General features: G+C 46.6%; 1 protein-coding gene across 1 annotated transcript in view; it reads left to right on the forward strand.

Annotated features, from left to right (window-relative positions):
• The window catches only part of CDHR3 (cadherin related family member 3), a 642490-nt gene that overhangs the window by 205674 nt on the left and 412056 nt on the right, over positions 1-24760 (forward strand). Inside the window, exon 9 of the mRNA XM_069630086.1 lies at positions 22660-22837. Coding sequence (XP_069486187.1) covers positions 22660-22837 — 178 coding nt within the window. The remainder of the gene's footprint in view (positions 1-22659; positions 22838-24760) is intronic.

The raw sequence follows: 24760 nt of genomic DNA on the forward strand, positions 1-24760 counted from the left end.
CACTATTTCCGCTATCTTGATTCTGTGGTCTGTTTCCCATACGATAACACTACCTCCAAGATGGCAAACGGCCAAATGTACCGACATCCAAGATGACAGCTCTGTACAATGTGATGGAGGTTCTTTTCTCAAAGTCTGTTGACTCGGCCGAGGAGGAGACGCCACCAGGGAGAGTAAACCGCATTACATAAAGGATCAATCGGCACACAGCCAGTATCTCACGAGCAACTCATGCTCATGAAGATCCAAGAAGCCTTTTTCTTGGGTAATTAGACTTTTGTTATTTATTCTCAAGGGTTGTTTAGGAACATGACCTCATCTGACTTAAGACCTGCCTCAGTTTCATTGTCTAAACTCCTCCCTCTCTTATGGCCACCACAGAGATAAAGACTCAATTGGCCTACTGCTTTGGTCATACCAATAGGAGTAGATAAGAATCCATCTGGTGGTTAGAGCAAGATTCAGGAACACCAAGGTATGTCCATTGGGGAAAAAAGGGGAACAGGGTGTTGTGAGCATTCCATAGATGTCGTCACTTTGCCTCGAGGGGGAGCCTGGTCCCATAAAGAAGGGACATGATGCAGGTACCCGATAGTCCCCCTGGGGGTGGTACACAGTGGGAGGATCCCATGAGGAAGCACTCCCCCGTTTTCAGACAAGGACAAACATCTATGGTACAGCCCTTATCAGAAAATGTCACACTCCACACTCTGGCCTGTCTTTCTTGTACTAACCTTTCTACACAACAGATCAATGTAGTGTTGCACGGTAAAAGACCTGAGTGTCCTTGAAAGCCCTAAAACGAAGAAGAGCTATGGGAACCCAGGTAATCCATGTACTGGGACGAGTTGCCTCCTGGATTTATGTACATGGATCCATGAAATAGAGGAAGGACTTATACAATGGGCTCAGACCAGGCTGGCAACATTGTATAAAAATCAATAACAGACTTGCATTGTTGGCAAACCGGCCCCGGAGTAGCAGCAGGCGTGGACGCTGTCGGGCGTGGGAGCAGTTGCGCTGCAAAGACCGAAGAGCAGAGAACGCTGGCAGGAAGCAGAAGTTGGCTCTGCAGGATCCAAAGTCGATGGATCAAGGAGCATACAGGCAAGGTAGTGGCACGAACACTGTGAGAAGGGGCACTCTGCAGCTCCACCCTAGTACCGATACTGCAGGGAGCCAAACCACGCAGAGCAAACAGCCACTGAAGCAGACAACTGGAGAAAGCAGGCGGAAAACCGGCTCCAGGCCAGGGAACTGCAGCTGCCATACACAAAGGTCACTAAAGGTAGCAGGAGGTACGAGTGGGCTGGCAGGGACACCGGGGAGACCATGAGCGTCTCGGAACAGGCCACAAGGGTTGCTGGGCTGAGAAGAAGACATGGAAGCGTCTGGGACCCAGAGAAACCGACAACAGAATTCAGAGGAAAGCCTCCTCATTGGGGTGGTCCAATAAATCCTACTGACCAACAGTGAAGTGTTGTAAAGATCCTGAAAAATTGCATTAAGAGTCCTCCTCCTCGTGACATTACTTGGCAGAAGAGTGAACCAAAGGGGCCGGGTAAAAGACAAAAACCAAGGGTCGTGGATCCAACCCTAAATAATCTTCACTGTGAGAAGTCCTCTTCCTCGTGACAGTGCTGGGCACAGGACTGAGCCAAGTAGCTTTAGTGCAAAGAGAAGAAGAAAAGGAAGCTCCAGGGGAAGGGAGTCATTCCCTCTGGACTTTGTGGTCATTGCAAGTCCTAACAGGAAAAATAAGTTATTCTCCTGGTACTCACCAATTAAGTACAATTGTTAAGAAGCCAAGGGAAGGGAGTCATTCCCCCCCCGGTTACACTGGTGAAGAATACAATGGCCTTTCAGCCAGGGAAAGGGAAGCCAACGCCCTGGCTAGTTTTGTCAACTTTAATTTTGGGATTTGCAACCAGGGCAAGAGACATTCCACCTGTTTTTTTTGCTTGACGAAGAAAACCCTTGTTTGATTTGTGACTTTCTAAAATCTAATGCCAGCAGAAGGGAGTTCTAATACCAGCAGAAGGGAGTCATTCTCATGGGAATGGAGCTTTGAGTTGCTAAGACTTTTTAGTTTGAAGTGTAAGGGACACTAATGGGATTTGAAACACAATGATGGACTCTTTAAGTTACAGACATTCTGATAGACCCATTAGTTGAGGCAGGGAAAGCCCTCTTAGAGTTAGGGGAAGTTAGGTTTTCTCTTACTTTTCATTTGGCTAATCAGTCTATAGCCCCAAACATGCCACTGTGTGTCTGTCTCCTCCTTCTGCACCTTTACAGTGTATATAGCATTATCTCCTTTACCTTCTTTAACATTGCTATTTTTTATTCTATCCCCCTTCCAGCTCCTGTACCCTAGTGCCAGGATTCTTTTGAAGAAGGCACAATACATAAGCCACCTCTGCTCCAGGGAAGGGTTTACAGCTAGCTCTGTATTTCTATATTAAGGGAGCCAGTTTATTCTTTTCTTTGTGGGGGGGAGGGGGGTGGTTATCCTCCGTGATTCCTAGGAGACCAGTTAAACTCCACCATGGCCTGACAATTAGTAGCAGAGAGTGGTGAGTAATGAAGTGGAGAGGGATGAGTGGTAACATGAAAGGGTGAATGCAAGAGTTGGAGTGAAATATCTGCGGGATGGAGGACTGATGGGAGGAGTAAACGGGAGGAAGTGGTAGTGAGTGTAGAGTAGGAGTCAGTGGGCATGACTGAAGTAGTCTAAATACCACAAGGCAAATGCAAGGCACTATCAAAATTCCCATTTAAAAAAAAAAAAAAGTAACATTTGGTTAAAGTAGGGAAAGACAGGAAGTCCCTGGGGGAGTTTAGATACCGGCACTTAGAGAGCCATTAGTAGTCCCAGTCAGCAATTGGACAGTAGCACTAACCAGGGTTTACGGATGCATGGTGGTAGGGAGGAAATCCCACAGGAGACGTGAGGGATGGCCCTAGGGCCCACAACAATACAAATAAAAACCCTTGAACTGCCTCAAAGACTTGGAGTGGTTTCTGTGACACGTGGTGTTAGAAGTGGGATTCAGGAGACCCCGATACAGAGGTCACCTATTGCCACATAAGATGCTAAGAGTGGTGAGACTGACCACCATGGCCCAACTGCTAACTCGAGTGACGGCAGGAGCTGCTGGCTGTGATCTATATGCTGATGTAGAAATGACGTTCCAGCTACAGGGCCATGGTTTAATGTGGACTGCTCTGAAGTTGGACATGCCAAAGGTCACCTATTGGAGAGTGGCCCCGAAGTCTGGGTTGGCCCTGAAGCGGTCATTGGAGATTGATGCTGGCGTAATAGACAGACTATCAAGGCGGGATCAAGGAACTCTTGCTGAACTTGGCAAACACCCCTTATAGTCTGAATCGTGGGCAGACCATAACTCAATGTGTTTGCGAACGCATACTCATTCCAAATGTATAGGTCAAAATGTTACGCTCACCTGGTATCCACCGGGACGCCACCCAGCCCTGGTTGGATGATTTGCACTCTCAAACCCTCTCCCGGTCCCTTTGTAAGGCCTCTGGTTAAAGATGGGTCTGAAATATAGGAGAGCTGGATTCAATACCAGAATGTCTTTGTTTTCCCACCTCCCTTGGCCTCAACTCCTTCCTCCCCCTTGGGCCTTCTCCTCACCGTAATATTGTAAAAGGGGGATTCTCCGTCCTGATCCTCGTGGCAGGGGCGCGTAGATGTGGTGGGGCGAGCAGCGACCAAGTTACTTCACTGGTGCAAGCCCCCCTGTGGGAATCCAGGCCTGCTGCAACTCCGTACGTTTGCTGCTTTACAGCCTTTGTATGCAGTTCTTATGTTCCTCTTAGAATAATAATGTCTTGCTTCTTTCCTTTTAGGTATGGAAAGGTATTTTGGTGTTGTCATGCAGTTTGAAGATGAGCATGGGGTGGTAGGCGAAAGCACAGTGTGCGCGATGCTGTCCAGTGAGTAATGCGCGATGCGCGGCACTGTTTCGCCTTTTGTACTGCTAACCTGTGTCTTTTCTCTCCTTGCAGGTTGCAATGTTCCTCGCCGAGCGCTGTAATGTTCCAGCAATGATACTGACCAGGAGATGACTACCCAGGTAAGAATTGTGTGGCTTTCTTCATTCGCGGGGGAAACGTGAGTAAACGCTTTCTAATGCTGTCTTTCTTTCTCCTCTTTCCAGGTTATGGTTTTCCAGGATGCCTGCAGTGCCGGATGATGGAGTTCATACCTTCAGGTGAGTGGAACTGAAGTCAGCGATGGATTGAAGACAGGATACTGTTCCAGGTAAGTTTTGTAGTGTTCTTTCTCTCTCTGAAGGTCCTTGGTTTCTGGCAAGCTGGCATCAAAGAACTGGACACAGTAAGCGTTACGCTGCCCACAGCAGAATAACGCAAAGCATGTTCTGCTGTTTGGGTGTGGTTTAAATAGTCTCAGGTAAAGTAGTCCAGGTAAAATAGTCCCAGGCCTGCCACACCGAAAGTAGTCCAGGTAAAGTAGTCCCAGGCCTGCCACACCCAAAAGACTAGACCGCATAGCTCAGTTCCTTGTAACTGAGCTATGTGTGTGCCTCCATGTTGGCTGAACCCCCCCCCCCCCAAGTTAAATAGTCCCAAGTAAATAGTCCCATTCTAATGTTGGTCTTCATGATGGTTATGAGCCTGGTACCAAAGGCGCCAGGACTGACTCCAAGAGAGTCTTGGCTGAGGTTTTAAGGCCTTTGACCTGGCCCCAACTGGAAGGCTGACTTGCCAATCAGGGCCAGGGGCAAGGGTCATGACACAAAACCCTTGAGCCCACAAACTGAGCAGAAGCTCAAGAAGTCAACTGGTAGATTCATGATCTCCCAGTTCTGTCTTTGGTCAAATTTGCGGCAGCCAAGATGATGAATCCACTCCTAGACCAAGCCAGGAAGTCCATGGTTTCAGAAACGGAGAGTGGAACCTTGAAAGCACTGCATTTGGTTGAGATAAGAGGGCTTCTATATTGAATCAGCGTGAATGCTAGAAGAGACTATATCAACTACCACCAGCTATTGGTACCAAAAAACTTTTAAAAGGCATTGCTAGTGTTGGCCCATTCCAACCTTATAACCAGCTATTTCTGGTTAGAACAGACACAGAAGACCATGCTGAGCCTATTCTACTTGTCCAGAGTAAATGCAGAGTTTAAAAAGTTTTGTGTTTGCTGTCCATCTGTCAGAAGACCTTACCAGATGATGTACTGAGAACACTGTTACAACTGTTACCAATCCTAGAGGTGCCCTTCCACCGGATTGGTATGGATGTAGGTGGACCACTAGAGCCATCAAGATCAGGCAACATGTCACACTTGTGGTGGTCAACTACTCAAACTCATATCCAATGATAAATAATACCACTAAAGCAATATTACAGGTACTCATCTAATTCTTTATAAGGGTGGTCTTTCCTGCAGAAATCTTGATAGACCAGGAGAGCAGCTGAGTGACATGAAGGACTTAATGAAAAGACGGACTCTACAAACATCCATTTATGATCCACAGACCACCAGCCTAGTGGAAAGCATCAACAAAATATTGAAACGGATTCGATATAAGGTGGTCGCTGAGGATGGATGGAAGTGGCATTATTTGATTCCATGGGCCCGTTTGCTGTAAGGTAGACAAAGCAAGCCTCTACTGGATTCTCATCATTCGAATTGGTATACAGACGAAACCTCAGAGATGCCCTCGATTTCCTACGAGAAGAGTGAAAAGGACAAAATAACCAACCAGCCAGTGACAATGCTATAATTTGAAATACCCAGGAATATATGGACAAGGTCTCTGAACTGGTAAAAACCCATGTGTAAGACGCTCAACTGGGTAGGAAGGAGAAATCTTATAACCAAGGGGCATGACTACGTACTTTTCACGTAGGAGATAGTTATGGTTCTACTACCAACCATTCAGAGTAACCTATTTACAAGGTGACACAGGCTCTTTGTGGTTCCAGACAGGGTCTCTCCAATAACTTACAAGAGTCAGACTGCAGTAAAACTTTGCACTTAGCCCCTTGGCATTTACTGCAGTCTGGAGACCTGGCAGGAATATAGATGTCATTATCATCGCCATTTTACTGAACAGTTTATGCTCATCTGGAATATTGTCATAGGCCTCTATTGATTTTGCCGAGAAATAATGTCTTCTCTTTTGGCGATAGAGGTTGAGCGACCTCTTCTTCCTCATATGCTCATCCAATTTTGGGAATTCATCAATATGAGAATCACTTTGAGGAATCACTAATGCTGGAACATGTGCCATTAGAATGGAGCATATTCCTCCCGAATTCGTAGGCAACTGCATATAAGCTCTCGATCCACAGGCCCAATATTGGTCCATCAGTACGGCAGTTCCTCCATTCATTCCTGGCACTTCGTGCACCTGCTTACATCCTTCAGTTTCTCCAACCAGAATCGAGCCTCCATTCCTGAAGCATGTTGCATTCTTTAATGGTATTATGGATATTGGTCCTGCTTCATAGTCGACCCATGTTAGTAACTTAGAGTATTTGGCCCATAATTCTAGGCATCTGTCATTCAATATTTGCACTATGGCTACTGGTTCCTTCTTCAATAGGTGTGCAGGGCAAGATAATAGTCCTTCTTTCCATCTGGTACTGGTGGAAGCACACCCACCTACCAATAGCTGAGGTCTCTGCCAGCATCCTGGCCCTCCTGATCTCTCGGTCTTGTCTGAGCACTCTTCATCTCGACAATCTTTATTCGTTCTCCAATCCCGGATGGATCATGAGGTTTTTGCTTGTCCATCTCATCCCAGTTTCCATCCTTTTTGTCTTTATATAAGTATCTTCATATGGAAATGTTCCTTTTGATCACCATTGTAAAGTTGCCCATTTTCCTTCGAATTACCCTCTGGTTGTATACAATGCTAGATGACCGAGACACATTGCGTCATGTTCAGCCATCTCTTTGGCAACAAATGTCCTTGCTGCTTTTGTGGCATCGGCATTAAGGAACAGACATAGCAAGTTTCATCTGATGTTCTCTCTCCCACTTCCTTCATGTGCTGATATCATAGGTTATTTTTTAAATGAGCCGAATTATCAAGATATGTATTTATATCTTCGTGGTCCTCCTCAACATCCTTTCTAATTCGAAATAACTTCCTAGTTATATTGTAAAAGCTGTCTATACCTTTTATTGGGGACGATAATAGATGTTTCATTAATACCTTTCATATCTGTACTACCTTTTGCCACACTTCGAATTGCCATAATAAGGAGAAAAACACAAATAATACCCACTGATATCATCAATATTCCATGAAAACCTATTGACTTTCTGGATGGCAATGAATCTCTGAAATGTTGAAGCCTCTCCATTTTGAGTTCACTTTAGTATGCACATTTGTATCTCCTTTTTAATCACATTTATATAAAAACCGGGAGTATTATCGCAATTATCACTCTCCAGACAATACAGTTATTCTTGGTCTTCCAAAAATGTGATAATATATATTCCCCTTTGTATTAGGGCTGGATAAGTCTGCAATATGTAGGAAAAAATACTAGTGTAATAATAGGTATCGTAAACGATGGTAGATACTCTTCTTTCTTCTTCAAATCTTGGACTCTTCTCACATTGTTCTTTTAAGCCTGTCTAAAAAGAATTCCAATGTAGCTGCAAGTCTATTTTCTCCTTGTCAAATTTTGAGAAATGCTGGACCCTAAACTATATTGCTTCTGTGCACTTAATTTTCCTTGTTCTCATTTCTAGCCATCAGGCGAGGAGTCTGCATGCGGGGAAACCTCTTCTCTTGCTTCGTTTGGATGGGTCTGCATATGCGGATCTATTTCTCTTGCTTCACTGTGGATATCTTCAGGAGGGGTTGATGTTTTGCCTTTATAGGGTTTGTTGTCATGTAGATGTAGCACGCTCTTCGCACCTTTAATTTAACAGCAGTGGGTGTACTCCAGGAGAGTATACATTTGTGCACTAGCACCTGGTCACCTGGATATAATTTCGGAGGTTTCAGCAAATCCTCTGTTTCACGAGATTGATGTCTTTGTCACTTCTTTTTTACCCCTCCTTTCTGTTCTTGATCTGTTGAGACATGAAAGAAACACTTGTAATCATTACAGTTAGATAATCATGCATCTCGTCGCCTAATGCCTTCGCTACACTGTGGGCATCCGTTCTTACCCAAGTTGGAGGAGTTAATGGGGTTCTCATGCATCGTCCAGTCACCAACTCATGAGGAGTTAGATGATGATCTGAACCAGGCTGATTTCTCAGGGCATGCAAGACCAGGGGCAAGCAATGCAAGTTAAGACCCTTTCTGGAAGGACAGAATGCTTTAGATCCATGTCAAATGGGCTTTCACCCCTTGATGGGGACAGCGTTGGTCCTGGTTGCGGTATTGGATGATCTCAACATGATCAAGGATAGAGGCGATAAGGCAGGTCTTATTTTATTGGACCCCTCTGCCGCCTTTGATACTGTCGATCATGGGATCCTTGTATCCCGGTTGCAGTGCTCAGGAATGTCAAGGTCAGTATTGGACTGGTTTCGTGCTTCTTGACCTCCTGTGTACAAATGGTTTCTCTCCCCCACCTTATAGGTCACCACCAGCAGCTATGAATTGCGGGGTTCCACAGGGCTCAGCCCTGTCCCGCTGCTTTTCAATGTGTACATCCAGCCCCTGGTTGCGCTTAGTCAGTCTTTTGAGTTCCAGCTATTCTCCTATGCAGATGATACCTACATGGACCTGGGCCAGGCAAGGACTGCTGCCCAGCTGAGGCTGTGCCTTGATGCTGTCAAGGGCTGAAAGGAAACCAATTGGCTAAGGCCCATCAGCGAGAATACTGAAGTTTGCATCGGTCTCGTGAGGCTTCCGATAGCTGGACCTCAGATATTTGGCTATTGTCGCTGGGCTCGCTGCCAGTCACAGTGCGTGTGTTCAGGAATCTGGGTTTAATATTATATTCCTCTTTAGCTATGGAGAGCCAGATCAATAGTATCTGTGGGCTACGTTTCCTTGAACTGAAGCAGCTCAAAGTCCTTCCTTTTATCCCTGAGGATCTCCACGCTCAGGTGGTTGCAGCTTGCTTTAATGGCAGCATTGATTATTGCAACTTTATTTACCTTGCCCACCCTGCATACTGTAAGGAGGGCATGGTATTGACAGTAAGACAGACACAAGTGTCCAGAGTTCAAGGGTGTTTATTGAACTTTCACAAGGGTGTGATGAACACCTATCTAAACCTAAATCTACAGATGGGAACAAGCTACGACCATCAAATAATAATGCAGTCCTAGTGGAGTCTTGTCAAAATAAAAGGGCCTATACTAAAAAAAACTATTGCCAATCTTTACCGTTAATTTACAAATGGTGTGGGGTAATGTTCATGAAAAAGAAAAGTATTCACAAAATGATATGTCAGGATGTCCGTGCCGTTGTCCTCCCTTCCCCACGTTTTTAGCACGAGGCAAGGCGGTTCACTCGAGCAAAGCACACGCTCTGGCTTCTTCGCACAAGGATATAGTTCTATTTCCAGCAACGGGGCCTTCTGTGCCCAAGTCTCTTTTCTCATCAAAGTTTCTTGATTCAGAGGGCCCGATGTACAAAAACTAAGATAGTTATTTTCTTCTTATAAGTATTTAATGTGGGTGCTTCAGCCGAGCTTAGATCCCTGTTAATTTACAATCGTTACTGCGGATCAACCTCTTCTGACCTCAGATCCCACTTCTTACAAAGTTCAGAGAATTTGTTTTCTCGGGTGAACCACGGTTCACCCCGGATCCCCCTCAGCCGGGCTCAGATCCTTCCCCTTTACCAATTAGTCTCCCTCAGCCGGGCTCGGACCAATTGTAGTTCACCTTGGTTTATCGAAGACTTTCAAATGTGCACAGGATTTAGCTCGACCCATTGCAGGACCACTTTGATACAAACTTCCGTTTTACAATACAGTTGCCATTCAGTTGGATACCTAACAGAGACCGTGGAATGAGCACCCACGTGGCGCCGGACCACTCTGTAAATGGCATCTCGCTTGGCCTCCCAAAGTTCATTCACTTCTTTGGCTTCCAATTATATTTGCGTCGCTCGTCACATGTGTTTCACACACTGTCCTCTTTAGCTTTCTTCATACAATGTTGCCACTTGCAACCTTGGTTCAAACAGAAGCTGGTTTTGTATCAGTCTCTCTGACTCACCGGCTGTGCTTTCTTTACTGGTGCTGCTTTGTTGTAGGAGACAGTATCACACCGGTAATCTTTCCCCCTGCCTTGGTTATCGACATGGGAGAGCTATGGGTACCTTCGATGCACAGTGCAGGTTTGTTTAGCTTTAGTTCCCGATCTTAGGCTTCTTACTTTCCAAGGTTTGTGAAAGTAATGGTCTTTAAAGGTTAATGGCGCTTCTCTGGTCTTGCAGTCTTTCTCCATGTATTAAACTACCATCTTGGAACTGCTGTTTACTCATGGGCTTTTCCTCGCTCCGAGTGTGCTTTCGTGCTGCGCCTTTTATCCATGTGGGGAAGTGTGATGGAAGTCAGGTGTGTGTAATGATCAGTAATTGCCTGACCTTGCCCCACCATTGTATTGGGACATGTAAGGTATACAGCTCAGGTGTTAGTCCATTGTCGCTCACAGTGAACTGTCCATGAGAAAGGGTTTGTGTCGGGAAAAGGGGAGTTTGAGTTCCTGGGTATCCTACCTGGTAGGATGGGGGACAGGTGATACAGGGAAGGGGATACCACATCTCACCATCTGGTGCCCCACTTCCACTCCCCGAAGACCCCTCATCCAGGTGATCCTCCTGCACTGGTCCACCCCCAGGAACTGGACCCAAAAGCGATGGCCGTGTCTTGGCCACCTGGATGACAGATCCCCGGGGACTAGCGGGTGAGACACCTTCGGATTTCTGATAATACTTCACTGTCTACAGGTCTTGCAAAATGCAGCGGTTTGCATGGTCAGGGGCATTCCTTATGGCCATCATGTCACGGCAGTGCGACAATCCCTGCACTGGCTACCTATTTCAGTGCAAATCAAGTTTAAAACCCTATGTATTATCTAGTGGGCTTTGAATGCGAATGGTTGTCTGGCTATTCAGGATAAACTACAACGCTACTGCCCGGGGCGCTCGCTTAGATCTATGGATGCAGGGATATTGAAGATACCTAGCTATCTCAAAGAACGAGTGGGAAGCAGAGCATTTTTCATTGGTTGCCCAAAACTCCGAAACACGCTGCTGGTGGCTTTACGGCGCACCAAAAGTTTGAGCTGTTTAAATGCAGACTAAAATCCCATTTGTTTGCTTAACTGACCTCTCTCTCCTAGTATCTGTGCTGCGCCATGATGCCTTCGGTGATGGTGCACATTATAAATATCTGATTGAATGTAGCCATCCCTTTTCCAAAGTGACTTTTAACTTGGCTATGCACGACTTTAACAATCTGTTTAATTTCTCAGAGACGCCATTTGTCTGTGAGTGATAAGCGGAACAAAATGGTGTTTTACACCTAATAAAAGAACTATCTGTTCAAACAACTCATTTACAAAATGCGGTCCATTGTCAGACCGCAAAACCTTGCACACCCCCGACCTTGGGAACACCTCGTGCACACGGAACTTGGCAGCGCACGGGGCATCAGAGTGTGTGCATTGACCTGCCTCTATCCATCTAGAAAAAGGACATACTACGACCAGCATATGTCTGTAGCCGTTGCATGTCTGTAGCCGTTGCATGTCTGTAGCATATCTGCATAAATCTGTAGATGCTGAGATGGGACATGGGTCTAGGGATTGCTCCTCTTGCTCTACGCAAAGTGTGCCCTGCAGTACATTTCTGGCACACTATGCAATTCATAGTGAACTGTGTCACATGCTCTAGTAGATTGGGTGAGAACCATTCTTCTGCAATTGTTGCAGCTAGACTTTCTTACATCATGTGTGCTGGTTAGTGAAGCTGCTCCAGCGCTAAATAATGCTAGAGGCATAACTGGCTTTCCAGTGCCTCCAAATTGCCTCAGTGGGGGATAAAGAACACCCCGCTTTCACCATAAATCCTGCTCTTCTTGTGGAGCTCAACCTTGTATTTCAATTAACTGGACAATACAGCATGTTCAAGCCCTCCTTTACTAACATGCATCGTCCTGTCATGTGTTTAACATCTTCTCTTTCCAAACTAGATGTGGGTGGATAATAGGCTGCTTTTTTGGCCTCTGTCTGTGGTTTCGTTTCCTCAGGAAATTAAGCCTGTTTGTTAGAATGCGCTGAGTATTCTTGGACTGCTATGGTCAATTTGAGATTCAATGCTTCTATAAGCCTAGCCAGTAGGGCTGCATGTTGCACCGGAGTGCCGTCTGTGCGGAGGAAGCCCCTCCTTTTCCAGCGTGACAGATCTGTGTGTAGAGTTGACATCACATAGGCGGAGTCAGTCACTTCCTCATCCTCGGAGCTCCACAGCTTTGATGATGTAGCTTGGTTAAGTTCAACGTGAGCCAGCATCCATTTCAATGGCCGTCTTTGTCACGTTATATGTCCCTCTATAGCAAGCGTCTGTTCATTTTCTTTCTACCATGATTTACTGCGTATTTACAGTTATTGGTCAGTAAATTACTTCATCATATTTAGATTCATGATTACTTTAGCTTCAGGTACATGTTATTCTTAGTGCTTTGGTTACATCGTTACTTCGAAGTATTTTCATATCATTTCAACATAGGTTCATATCTCTTCTTTATGACATCACTTTGTCCTTGTCAGATTTCACTTTAACGTACATCCATGAGATTCATTGACATATTTTTGACATCTTGGCAGGTGACATTCTTCCATAGCACTTTCTTCCATGTGCCATCCTTCCACACTTTCAGTGAGAAAATACATTCTGTATGGCTGTCTGAGTGCATACCATCTTTCATACACTCGATGCGGTATGGGAACAATGCAGGGGGTCCCATTTATTGCTTTTCTCCGACTGTTCCGATATGATGGTGGTGAGGGGGCAGGAACCAGCAGGATAACGTCTACCTACTCCTCTACATTGTACTTTTAATTAATGCATTGTGCTCCCAGGGTCATAAGTGTTGCTGGTGAGTAGAAATTGCAGCTGCAGAGAGAGTGCAACATAATTGTGTTTTGAAGCTGTCCTTGTTAGTTGGCAGGGGCTAAGAGGCATATCAATGGGGACCCCCCTTAACATTTCACAGTTGAAGATGTGGATGAGCCTACAACATGCCCCGTCTCGCCAATCAGTGATCTCTCTCAAATGAGGGACGGACGCAGGGAGGCTCGATCAAACATGTCTTTATTAAATGAACACTTCTCAGAAACTGCCTGAGCTTAAACACATCTCGCCCCTCCCCTTCCTGTTGCCCCGTGTTCCTCTCCACGTGACACAGGAGTTGGTGACAACATCACCCCCCCCCCGATACTAAACATAAAGTTCGGGATCATGGCATCTCCTCAATGAGACGATGGGGTTTTCTTCGAGTCCTTTGCGGCCTCCCGCTATTTCTCTCACTCAAACTGGCCCTTGGGACTGGGTAAAAGGGGCTCTATCATCCTACCGCCTCAGATAGCAATTACCCAAGGAAGCCGATGACCACCTATGCGACAAACTCTTGTCACTGGCCTCCTGGAATACCAGAGGTCACGCCCATCTGACTGACCCTAATACCTCTGACCTGGGCCATTTTGACATCTTCTGTCTACAAGAAACTTGGCTCCAAGATACACCCTCCATGGACGGGTATGACATTGTGATTTCGCCGGCGACAAAAGGGCTTCTAGGCCGCCCCTCAGCGGGTCTGCTCATCGGTGTACGGTCAGACCAAAATCTAAAAATGCTCAGGACCACAGCTAGTTCATACGGGATATTGGCAGTCCTAATTGATTGGAACCCTGCTTCGGGACCTCTAAATCGTCGGTCAAAGCAACCTTCATCCTCACCACTCGCTGTGATCACCACGTACTGGAATCCGCAAAGAACCACAACGCAACTTTTCTGCCAAAATATGGCAGAGGTCCTGGATGAGATCCTTATTGAATGGAACACTCCCTTCATACTGGTATGCGGTGATCTCAATGCGAAGTGCAGCCAGCAGAAGACAGACCGAAAAAAATCATCCGACGCAACTGAAGCAGAGCACAGAGGACAAGCATGGATGACCCTCATGGCATCCCGGAACCTACACAACGTTGCCTGGATCCGCGAAGGGCAGACGCTTCTCCCGACCTGGGAGAGGGGCCGACTGACAGCCACACTGGATTATATTTTTGCGTCTCAAGCTTTGTGTGCTGCAATTCAAGACTTTAAGGTGGTTAAAACGGCCGCCAACGACCATAACATGCTCACCACTTCTTGGAGCTCCTTAGCGAGGAATTCAACTTCCTATTTACCATCGATTGAAACAAATCCCAAACAATCACACCTGCGACTGACCCGGACCAACATTAGAGCTATCACCGATCAGTACGTGGCTGAATTTGGGATCGACCAACCTTCCGTGCCATCGTCCAGGCCGGACTACTATCCCATGCTCTTAAAATATACGAGTCACCCGGCAGTGGGTCTATCCACCCCCAAATCTTGCACCCACCAGTATGACCTGGAAACTGCGGGGAAAAAAAACGGCCTGAGAAATCTCAGAAGACGTGCAAAGACCACCAATACCGAAGAGGCATGGGACCGCTGGAGATCTGAAAAAAAAGACTACAAATCATGGATCAGGACACGTCGTGCTGTTTTATACCAACAAGACGCAGAAGCTATGATGAAAGTTCTACACGCAAAAAAACGGCAGATTTCTGGGACTTGGTAAACGCCTCGCAAGGATCCACAACCTATAACATGAGTAATTCTGTCCCAGAACAAGTTTGGGTCACGTTCTACACTGATCTATTCGCCAACTTAGCGCGAGATACGAATCCGTCCTTTGTCACCACCGGAGCACCCTGGATCGACCTTTCTCTAACATCAACCATAAGTACTGCCATCCAAAAGTTAAAATCTTCCAGAGCCCCAGGCCCGGACGGCCTGTCGAACATAGATCTAAAAAAGCACCACGCGGAATGGGCTGCCTTTATGAGCATTCTGTTCGACCACTGCAGATCTACCAGACAGATCCCATCATCATGGTGCAAAGCAATCATCATCCCTATTTTCAAACGTGGAACCAGAGAAGCACCGGAAAACTACCGTCCGATTGCCCTATTGGACATAATGGGGAAAATATTTGCCGCCCTTCTTTTAGATCATTTCCACCGCTGGGAGAAAACAGCTCCCTGCAGCGATCCTTACCAACTCTAGGCTTCAAGAAAAACGGTAGCACCACAGTGAACATCTTCATACTTTCAATTCTAAAAGCCAAAATAAAACAGGGATCTCCTGCGGTGTACGTGACTTTTATCGACCTTTCTCAGGCGTTCGACAAAGTGGACCGACCTAGACTATGGAGAAAGCTGGCAAACTGGAACTGTCCACCGTCCATATTACACCCTATAATAGCCCTGCACACCAATACCTCTCTTAACGTCCGTCTAAACAGACAGGGGGCCCTGTCCAGAAATATTCAGACGTTCAGAGGTGTCAAACAAGGCTGTCCTCTAGCTCCGGCACTTTTCGTGGCTTTTTTGGGGGACTTCAAAGATTCGGAAGCGTTGGTGCGCTGCTTCCCCCCAAAGTTTGGCAATCTCCCTCTGTCTCGCCTCTTATATGCCGACGATATGATCCTGTTTGACCAAACTCCGATCGGCCTCCAAAGGCAGCTGGACAATCTGGCAACCTACATGACCACCAACAATCTTCAAATAAACCAGACCAAAACTAAAATCATGATCCTGTCCTCTTCACGCCACCCGCCAAAAACCACCGGGTCTTGGTCAGTTTGCAAAACCAGAATCGAAGTGGTTCAACAATTTAAATATCTAGGTGTGCTCTTAGACGGGTCGCCACATGAAATCAAAATGCAGCAATACCTCTGGTCCAAAACAAGGCAACTGACTTCCCAATTACGAGCACTCGACAGGAAGTTTGGCAAATTTTCATTAATGCCGGCCATCAATTTCTACAAGGGTAAAATGGTACCCTCTCTGACCTACGGCATGGATGCCATGTTCACCATACCGCCCCAACTATGGCGTAAACTAGAGGCCTACATATGGAAGTCCCTTTTAGGTCTGCCGAACGCTATTCCCATAGAAGCAATCAGACGAGATCTGGGCCTTTTGTCTCTAGGCGCCACTGTCAGTGGGGCTGCTCTTGCCCTATTCCGGAAAACCTTAATTAAAGACAGTCTCCCAATTTTAAAACAATTGGGCAGGAACTTGAATCAACCACCACCAAGTCGGTCCAAAAGTGGGTGGATCTTCAAAAAACCAAATTGGAAGGCCTGCAATGCTCACTTACTGACCTGATAACGAACCCACAAAGAGTAAGTGAAAAACTAAAACTGCAGGACTGGATCACCACTGTGGACAAAGCAGCTTCCATCAAGTGCTTAAACCATCTTCCTCCAACCTACAATAAACTGAAATCTCCTATGACGTACTGTCTGCGATTTCCAGATAAAAAACTGCGCTCAACTTTTCTAAGGGCTCGTTTAAATCTGCTCCACACCCGCGAAACCTTGGGAAGAAGACTGCAGACCAGTTCAACTACTTGCAGACTGTGTGAAGACCCTGACTCTGTGGAGAACATCCGCCACCTGCTCCTAACCTGCCCGGCTTTGGACGACATTCGCGCCCCATTTCTGTCTCCGCTTCGGTCAGACTCGGTCTTGATCGACGAGCACACATGGTGGTGCCGCTTAATATCTGGCGAGAAGTCTCGTTGGGCGGTTGTCACGGCCAAAATATTAGAAGCAGCCTTCATTAAAATTGGCGGCATAGCTAGTGGCCTGCAGACCATGGATGTTTAACTGATGGTTTTCTGCTACTTCTAAAAAACTACTGTGCAGCTGAGTCACTGGGTCTTAACTTGGCGAACCTTTCTTTTGATTTTCTTTTGATTTTCATCTACTATAACCATCAACTTCTTGTAAAAATCATTTTCTTTGATTATACACAAGTAAAATAAAAAAAAAATAAATAAAAAATTTCTCTCACTCACTTCCTGCGATGGCCAACGTGGCTCATCTGTGCCAGAATCTTCCATGTCTCCTTCGTAAGGTGCATCTCTTTCCCATGCATCTCTTGGTGTGCAAGGCTCAATTAGGGGTATGATCCCTCGCAGTCTTCTGAAGTGAGAGCTGTTTCTTGTCATGACACGGGTTCTGCCTTCAGCCGTAATGAGGGACCCTTTTCTTTGGGTTATGGTGAGGGGTTCTTCGTTGAAAGCCCCATGTTCTTGCGGTTTTGTGGCTGTCTCGCGAGGACGATGTCTCCTGGTTCTAAAACATTCTCTTCGGCTCTTCTTCTCTTGTCAGCCGTTTCTTTCATGTCCCTTTTCCGTGACGCATCCTGCTGTCTTATTTCGGCGTCACCTTTGTACATTTCCTCTTCCAGACCTATGTGAGGTAGTCTGATTCTTACATTTCTTCCGAACATGACTTCCGATGGTGATTTGCCTGTGGTACTGTGTGGGGTGTTGCGATAGTCCCTCATTAATTGACACAGTAGTTTTTCCACTGATTCTCCAGCCAGGTGAGGTATCTGCGTGGCGCGATTAATGTTGCCCATGAATCGTTCAACCGTACCATTTGCTTGGGGCCACAACGGTGTTACCTTGCGGTGATGGAAACCCATGTATTCTGCGAAGTTTCTGAAGTCTTGTCCCATAAACGGTGGCCCATTGTCTGATTTTAATACTTTTGGAATGCCATATGTGGCAAACATCAGATCCAGCGCAGGGATGGTATGATGCGCCGCCGTGGATGGTACGATTTGCACGTCAGGGAATCTCGAATATTCATCAATGGCTACAAGGTTGTATTCGCCTCCTTCCAGAGGGCCATAGTGATCTACTGCAATTTCTTCCCAGGTCCCTTCAGGTAATTCAGTCATTCTTAGCGGTTCTAGCCTGGTCTGAGGGTTAAGGACCACACAAGTGGGGAAGTTCTTGAGCAGTTCTTCCACCTGGGTATCCAATTGAGGGAACCATACTCTTTGCTGCAACATCCTTTTTGTAGACATTATCCCTCGGTGTCCTTCGTGTGCAAGCTCAAGGACTTTTTTTCTCAGGGTCCGGGGAATTACTAATTTGGTTCCCTTAAGTAGCAATCCTTCCTCTGTTTTGGCGAGGTCCTCTTTTAGAGCCAGTAAGCATGTGATGTCTTGATTGGTTTCATTTCCAACATTCTCCTTGAGTTGCTTTGCATGCTTCTACCGACCCGTCTCAAGGCATCTCATGATGATCTGTATTGCCTGTCTGTGTTGGATTCTCTGGTGATTTGTCCCATGTCCAAACCTTGCGGGGCATTTTCTTGGACTGCATACATTATGTATTGGTCTGCTATGGATGGGTCTGGGCTGCAATCTTGAGTGGGGTGACGCGAAAGGAAGTCCGCTGGATTTTGTTCTTTCCCCGGTCGATGAACGATGTGAAAGTGGTAGTCCTGCAGTCTTAAGGCCCAGCGAGCTATCCTAGGAGGCATTTTGGCCTGAGGGTTGCCGTAACTGAACAGTAGCGCCTGGTGGTCTGTGACTATTGTGAAAGGTTTCCCATATAGAAATAGATGGAAGTGCTCACATGCCCAAACCACAGCCAAACCTTCCTTTTCAGCTTGTGAGTAAGCTTGCTCAGTTTTTGATAAGCTGCGACTTGCATAGGATACTACATTTATAGCTTGACCATCCTTGCGATCAAGTTGAGTTAAGATGGCCACAAGTCCAACTGGGCTTGCATCCACGATTAGTTCTGTGTGCCGCCGTGGATCGAAATACGCCATGTTCTTGGCATCCGCGATGCGATTTTTGATGACTTGGAATGCTTGTTGGCACTCGTCTGACCACCTGAATTCTGCGTTGGTTTTGGTGAGGGCTCTCGGGGGTGCACTGACCGATGCAAAGTCCTTTATGTACCTTGTGCAATAGCTTGCTAGGCCTAGAAATGATCGCAGATCGGTGACAGAACTTGGTGGTGTGGTGTTTGTGAGGGCACTGACCTTCTCGTGATCCGGTGTCATTCCACTTTCAGAGAAGATGTGCCTGAAGAATCTTAGTGTTGTCTTCCTAAATTCGCATTTGTCTTTGTTAAGAGTGAGGTGCGCTTCCTCCAGTGCCAGGCACACCCGCATGAGTGTACCATCATGCTGTTCTTGAGTTTGCCCGAACACTAAGATGTCCTCGCTATAGTTTAGACAATTTGGCACATGTTTGATGATGTTATGGATTTCTGACTGAAACATTTCCGCGGCTGAAGAGACTCCGAAGCTGAGTCTCTTCTATCTATAGAGACCCAAGTGAGTAGCAAATGTGGTGATATACCTGGATCTTTTGTGGAGTTCTAATTGATTGTACCCTTTATTGAGATCCAGTTTCGAAAAGACAGTGGGTCCGTTAAGCAGATGTACCATATCCGTGATTCTGGGAGATTGATGACGTTCTCTCAAAACTGCTTCGTTTGGCCTTTGCATGTCCACACAAATGCGGATGTCTGAAGAGTCTTTCTTTGGCACGGGTACTATGGGGGACACCCACGGAGTGGAGCCTTTTGCGGGTTTAGTTATGTCTGCCTCTAGAAGTTTGATCAGTTCATTTCCTACCTGCTTCTGTATGTTGATGGGAATTCCCCGATAGTGCTGTGCCACGGGCGGGACGTTTTTGTCTGTGTAGTTCAATCTGTCTGTCCTTCAATTTTCCTAGTCCTTTGAACAGCGCAGGGAAAACTTGGTCAATGTTTGCCGTGGGATCCAAATGTTTGTGCATCATGAGACTGTACGGAACATGTATTAGTCCCATGTCGACGGCAGCTTTGTAGCTAATAATGCATCCACTGTCTGTGGCGGCTTCTAGAACGTGCATGGGTATTTCTTTTGTGTGATTTTTGTATCTACATGATGTCATGAAGAAGCCTTTGCACGCTAGGGGTGTCTTGGAGCCGTATGGAAAAATGAACGTTCTGGCTGGCTGCAGACGTGGTGCATTTGGTATATTGTTGTATACCTCCTCACTGACCACATTGACCGTGGCTCCCGTGTCCACCAGAAATTCGGCAGCCACTTTGTTGACTTGTATTATGAGCGTGGGGCTGTTCTCTTTCGCGGTGGTGTTCCCTAGTGCATATAGGTAGCCTTTCACCCGTGGTTCTCATTTTCTTGGTTTCATTTCGTTCCTAGGGTTGTCCTCTGAAGAGGCGCTGGAGACACTGTCCGACTGTGACTGTTCCACCAAGCATCTGACGTATCTCTGAGGACGCCTCCTTCGCCCTGAGGATGCGGGCTTGTTGTTTCTCCATTCCTGTGTTGCTCTTGGTTGATTCGGTCTGATGGTTCTTCCCTGCTTCTGCGGCATGTCGAGTCATTCTGGTGGTGCGAGTCGCGACTGGGGCTTGGACGTCTCGACTCTCTTTCTGGTGTCGAATGTCTGTTTCTTCCACTACCCCGCATTTTGCTGCGATATATGAAGCATACAGCCTTGTAATGGTTTTCCCCCCACATGCAGAGCAAATTTGACCCATGGCGGGGCATGCGCCCTCATGTGGGTATTCATGCCCACAACGATAACAGAATGGATCTGTGTTCCCTTTTGAGGTGTTTTCAAGTTTGTGTATACACTCATGCTTCCCGTGGGTGATGGTGATGCCATCAAGACCTTCCACTTGTGCTGTCAATGCCGCCTCTGATCGGGCCAGGCATAGGATCTCTTCAAGGCTCCGTGGCTTTTGCAATAGTCGTCACCTGAAATCACCGCTTTCACACCCCACTATGATTTGGGAGCGAAGCGCCTCCTCATTTGAATATTTGTTGAAGTCACAGTGTTTCATTTTTACTCTTAGTCTCATGACAAAGGCATCCATTGTCTCACCTTTCAACTGTTTTGTGGTGTGGAAGATGTGCCGTTCATAGTCCACATTGGTGTGCGGCGTGAAATAGTCGGTGAGAGTCGTTTTGAGGTTGGTGTAGGTGTCTGTTGTCTTTGGGAAGTTCATCTAGAATGTCTCTCACATTTGACCCTATGGCGTGAGTGAGTAAGCTTTGTTTCCTTTCATCCTCCAGGGGGCCTACTGCTTTGAGACATACTTCAAAGTCCCTTAACCATTTCTTCCACCTGGGCCCCAATGTGCTGGTGTCACTCAGATAAAAATTGGGGGGTAGCTGTGATATGAGGCTGTCCGTCATGCTTGTGCGGGCTACTCGGGCAGGTGTTAGCTGTACGGTTAGTGATTCCTCCGATGAATCATCCGGCATGACAAATGTTTCGCTGGGATGCACTTACAATTTGTTGCGGTAGGCGAGTGGAGAGCCGCCTTGCCCCACCCTTTTGGCTGCAGCCTGCGCAGGTACTTGCGATGTGTTGATATTAAAGAGGCGTGGGGAGCCGATGCGTTCCACCCACTTGGGCCGTTGCTATTTTGGCGGGAAAACTGTGGGGAGCTATTGCGCTCCACCCACTTGTGCCGTTACTATTTTTGGTGGGAAACTGTGGGGAGCCGATACGCTTCACCAACACGTTTCCGTCATTGGCAGGAGTACGGGAGTGACGGCCTACCTCCACGTGAGGATCCAATGCATGTGGGGAGCCGGTGCGCTCCACCCGCCGCTGCCTTTCCAGGGCCAACGCCGTTGACGGGGATGATCCGTCCGGAATGCAGGGAGCTGACGCGCTCCACCTGCAGGGTGTTCGTTGCCGTTGGTGGGTACTCGTAGTACCCCACCCGGAATCCTGACGAAGATTGTGGCTGGCGGGGAGCCTTCTCTCTCCCATCCGCCTTACCTTTACCATTGCGCCTTGGCAGAGCCGCAGCCTGCCGCTCGTCCGACACTTGATGAGTCGAGCACGATAACGCCGGAATGGTAATTGTCGTGGCATAGATTCATCCGCCTCGTCGCCAGTGTGAAGATGTGGATGAGCCTACAACATGCCCCGTCTCGCCAATCGGTGATCTCTCTCAAATGAGAGACGGACGCAGGGAGGCTCGATCAAACACGTCTTTATTGAATGAACACTTCTCAGGAACTGCCTGAGCTTAAACACATCTCTCCCCTCCCCTTCCCGTTGCCCCGTGTTCCTCTCCACGTGACACAGGAGTTGGTGACGACATCACAGAAGTGGTCTACATTACTAATCCTGTTAACAAGGTGAAAATATTAATGTGGAGTAAGTATACAGATTTGTGTTTCTCTCATTAACATGCATCAGCAAAGATCACTTCTGATCAAGCCCAACGGGCCTTGTGCTTTTATATCCCATCTTAAATTCTGTTTTTACCCTATACCATGCCATTCAACACGTGCCTTACAGCCTACTTCTTCAGGATCATCCTATAGCCAAGGGTAATATGGAGAGGTTATATGAGTGGCTAAATAAAGTTTTGTGAAACACCAAGCCTGACATCCTTTGCTTGGAATTTTGGCTGTGGATAGCGAACATATTGATGCATTGCATGGCTGTTCTTAGAAAGGTATTGAATAGTTATATTTTATTTTAAAGCATGCATCAAGATAATTAAATCTTTACAATATTCTTGTGCTAAATTGACCAGATGCCTCTGTGACTTTTTATAGTGTATCTATACCAGAAACCGAAGCCGTCGGGGCGCTCATATTTGATGCTCGGGACGCTGGAAAGTGCAAAGATATTGATGTGGAGGCCCCAAATAACCTGTTCAATTTTACTGGTCTTGCTGGTCTTGGAACTAATCAGCGATTTAACATGGTTCCAGCTGGTTCTGGAACAATAATGGTTTGTTGCTTTAATTCTTTTGGTTAGTTAATTTGCATTTAAAATAGAGGGTGCAGGGAATGGAAAGCTAAAGGCGCCACAGGGGGATCAAGGCCTACTTGTTTAATTTTAATCAATCAATGTAATTTTATGCTAAGGAGAATGTTGGGAATGTAAGAGCTGATGCTATTTATTGCCGTTTATGTAAAATCCAAGTGAGACCAAGTTGTCACAGTGAAAATATTGTAAACTATTTTCTTTACGGAAAAGCCATGTGGAATGCAGAGCATCAACTACCTTTCTTCCACCCATCATCTACCTCTATTAAACCTAGGGATGAGTCGGAATTCATGCTATAGTAGAACCTGTAATCAAATCAAACTCCAGAGTGCATAATCCACACAATCACACATCAATGAAAAATAATCTGTTTTGTTGATTACAAATGAATCTGCAAACCACTAGTTGGTGTCCTGGAACATAATCCAACCACTACTGTCAGCAGAAAATAGAGAATATAGACACACTTAATAAGCGCTGTACCACATTTGAAGTTGGAATATATATATAATTGCATGGTGCCACATGGGTTCTGACCACACACACACACACACACACACACTCACACACTCACACACTCACACACTCACACACTCACACACTCCCCCCCCCCCAATATGTTTAAGGTACATGGTGTCTTCCGCTGCTAAGCCTCATTAGCTAGTTGCTAGGCCTTCCCACAATCTGCTCTTCAAATCATGGTGGAATGGAGCACATGCCACAAACCGTGTTTTCTCCAGAGTGCATTATGACAAATCAGTGTTTCGTCACTTCTCCCCAGAGGGGAGCCTTTCCTTGTGAGGCTAGGGAGGTGGGCCTGCTAAGCAACATTCCCCCTAGGGGTGGTGGTAAGCAGGACATCATAGGGAGAGACTCACCTCTTGGGGATAAGGACTACCATTCCGACAAGGAACTCCATGAAATCCTCTATTGTGACCCATCAACAACATCCATGCTTCAGAGAAGTCCATCTGAGCAAGGCACTGTTTATTATTGTAATATTAGCCCTAACATTCATCTTGAAGAAATCTCTGCCAAAACCGCTGAGACAAAGAAGAAAAATGAGCAAGCAATACAGTTCGCTCCATGGTCCAGAGTCAACCAAACTCTGATGAAGAAGCCTAGACGAGTAAGGCAGATTACTCATGAGAGAGAGAAAGGACTTGGATGTTACGCTGGGTAGGACCCAGAATTTGGATATTAGAATGGAAGAGGGGCTCAAGGTGGAGTGTGAAGCTTGGGACGTTTAAACCTGGGAAGAGCTAGGAGCTGCCGAGCACTGAGAGATTGTCGTCTTGAGGAACTGGCCAGTGGGGGTACCAAAGTGTCACAGAGAAAACGGAGAACTGTGTTGTGCAGGGGAAGAGAACGCGGAGAAGAGGACAAACTGATTGAGTGGTGGCACGACCTGGAAAAGGTTGACTGTCCAGTCCAGAAACAACGATGAGGCTCAGAGGCGTAGCAGGATTGTTTAGCAAGTCGGGCCTGAAGCTAATGTAGTTGGGCCCACCGCAGTGACATTAACATATATAAATGCCCACACAGCGCTGCTGAGTGGGAATTTACAGATTTTGGATGGGCCTTTCCCACTCAGGCCCTACCCTGTCTACGCCTCTGCTGAGACTGCTATAGCCATGGCTATGCAGCGCCACACCGAAGAACCAAGAAGAGTCAGCGCGACTACAGAAGCTGTTCCAATGCAGAGAGCCATCCCAAAGAGAAATCCAGTGATGCTAGCCCTGTGAACAAGAAGTTAACGGCAGAGGTGGGAGACCCGGAAAGGCGTATAGACACATGCAGCCTACACGTCACAGTAACACAATCAGTGGTTATAAGAGTGAGAATAATTACGAGACCCGGCATACTCGTCCCAGTGGGGGGGAA

The sequence above is a fragment of the Ambystoma mexicanum genome, chromosome 12, assembly GCF_040938575.1.
Source record: "Ambystoma mexicanum isolate Mex_15411 chromosome 12, UKY_AmexF1_1, whole genome shotgun sequence".
Lineage (NCBI taxonomy): Eukaryota > Metazoa > Chordata > Amphibia > Caudata > Ambystomatidae > Ambystoma > Ambystoma mexicanum.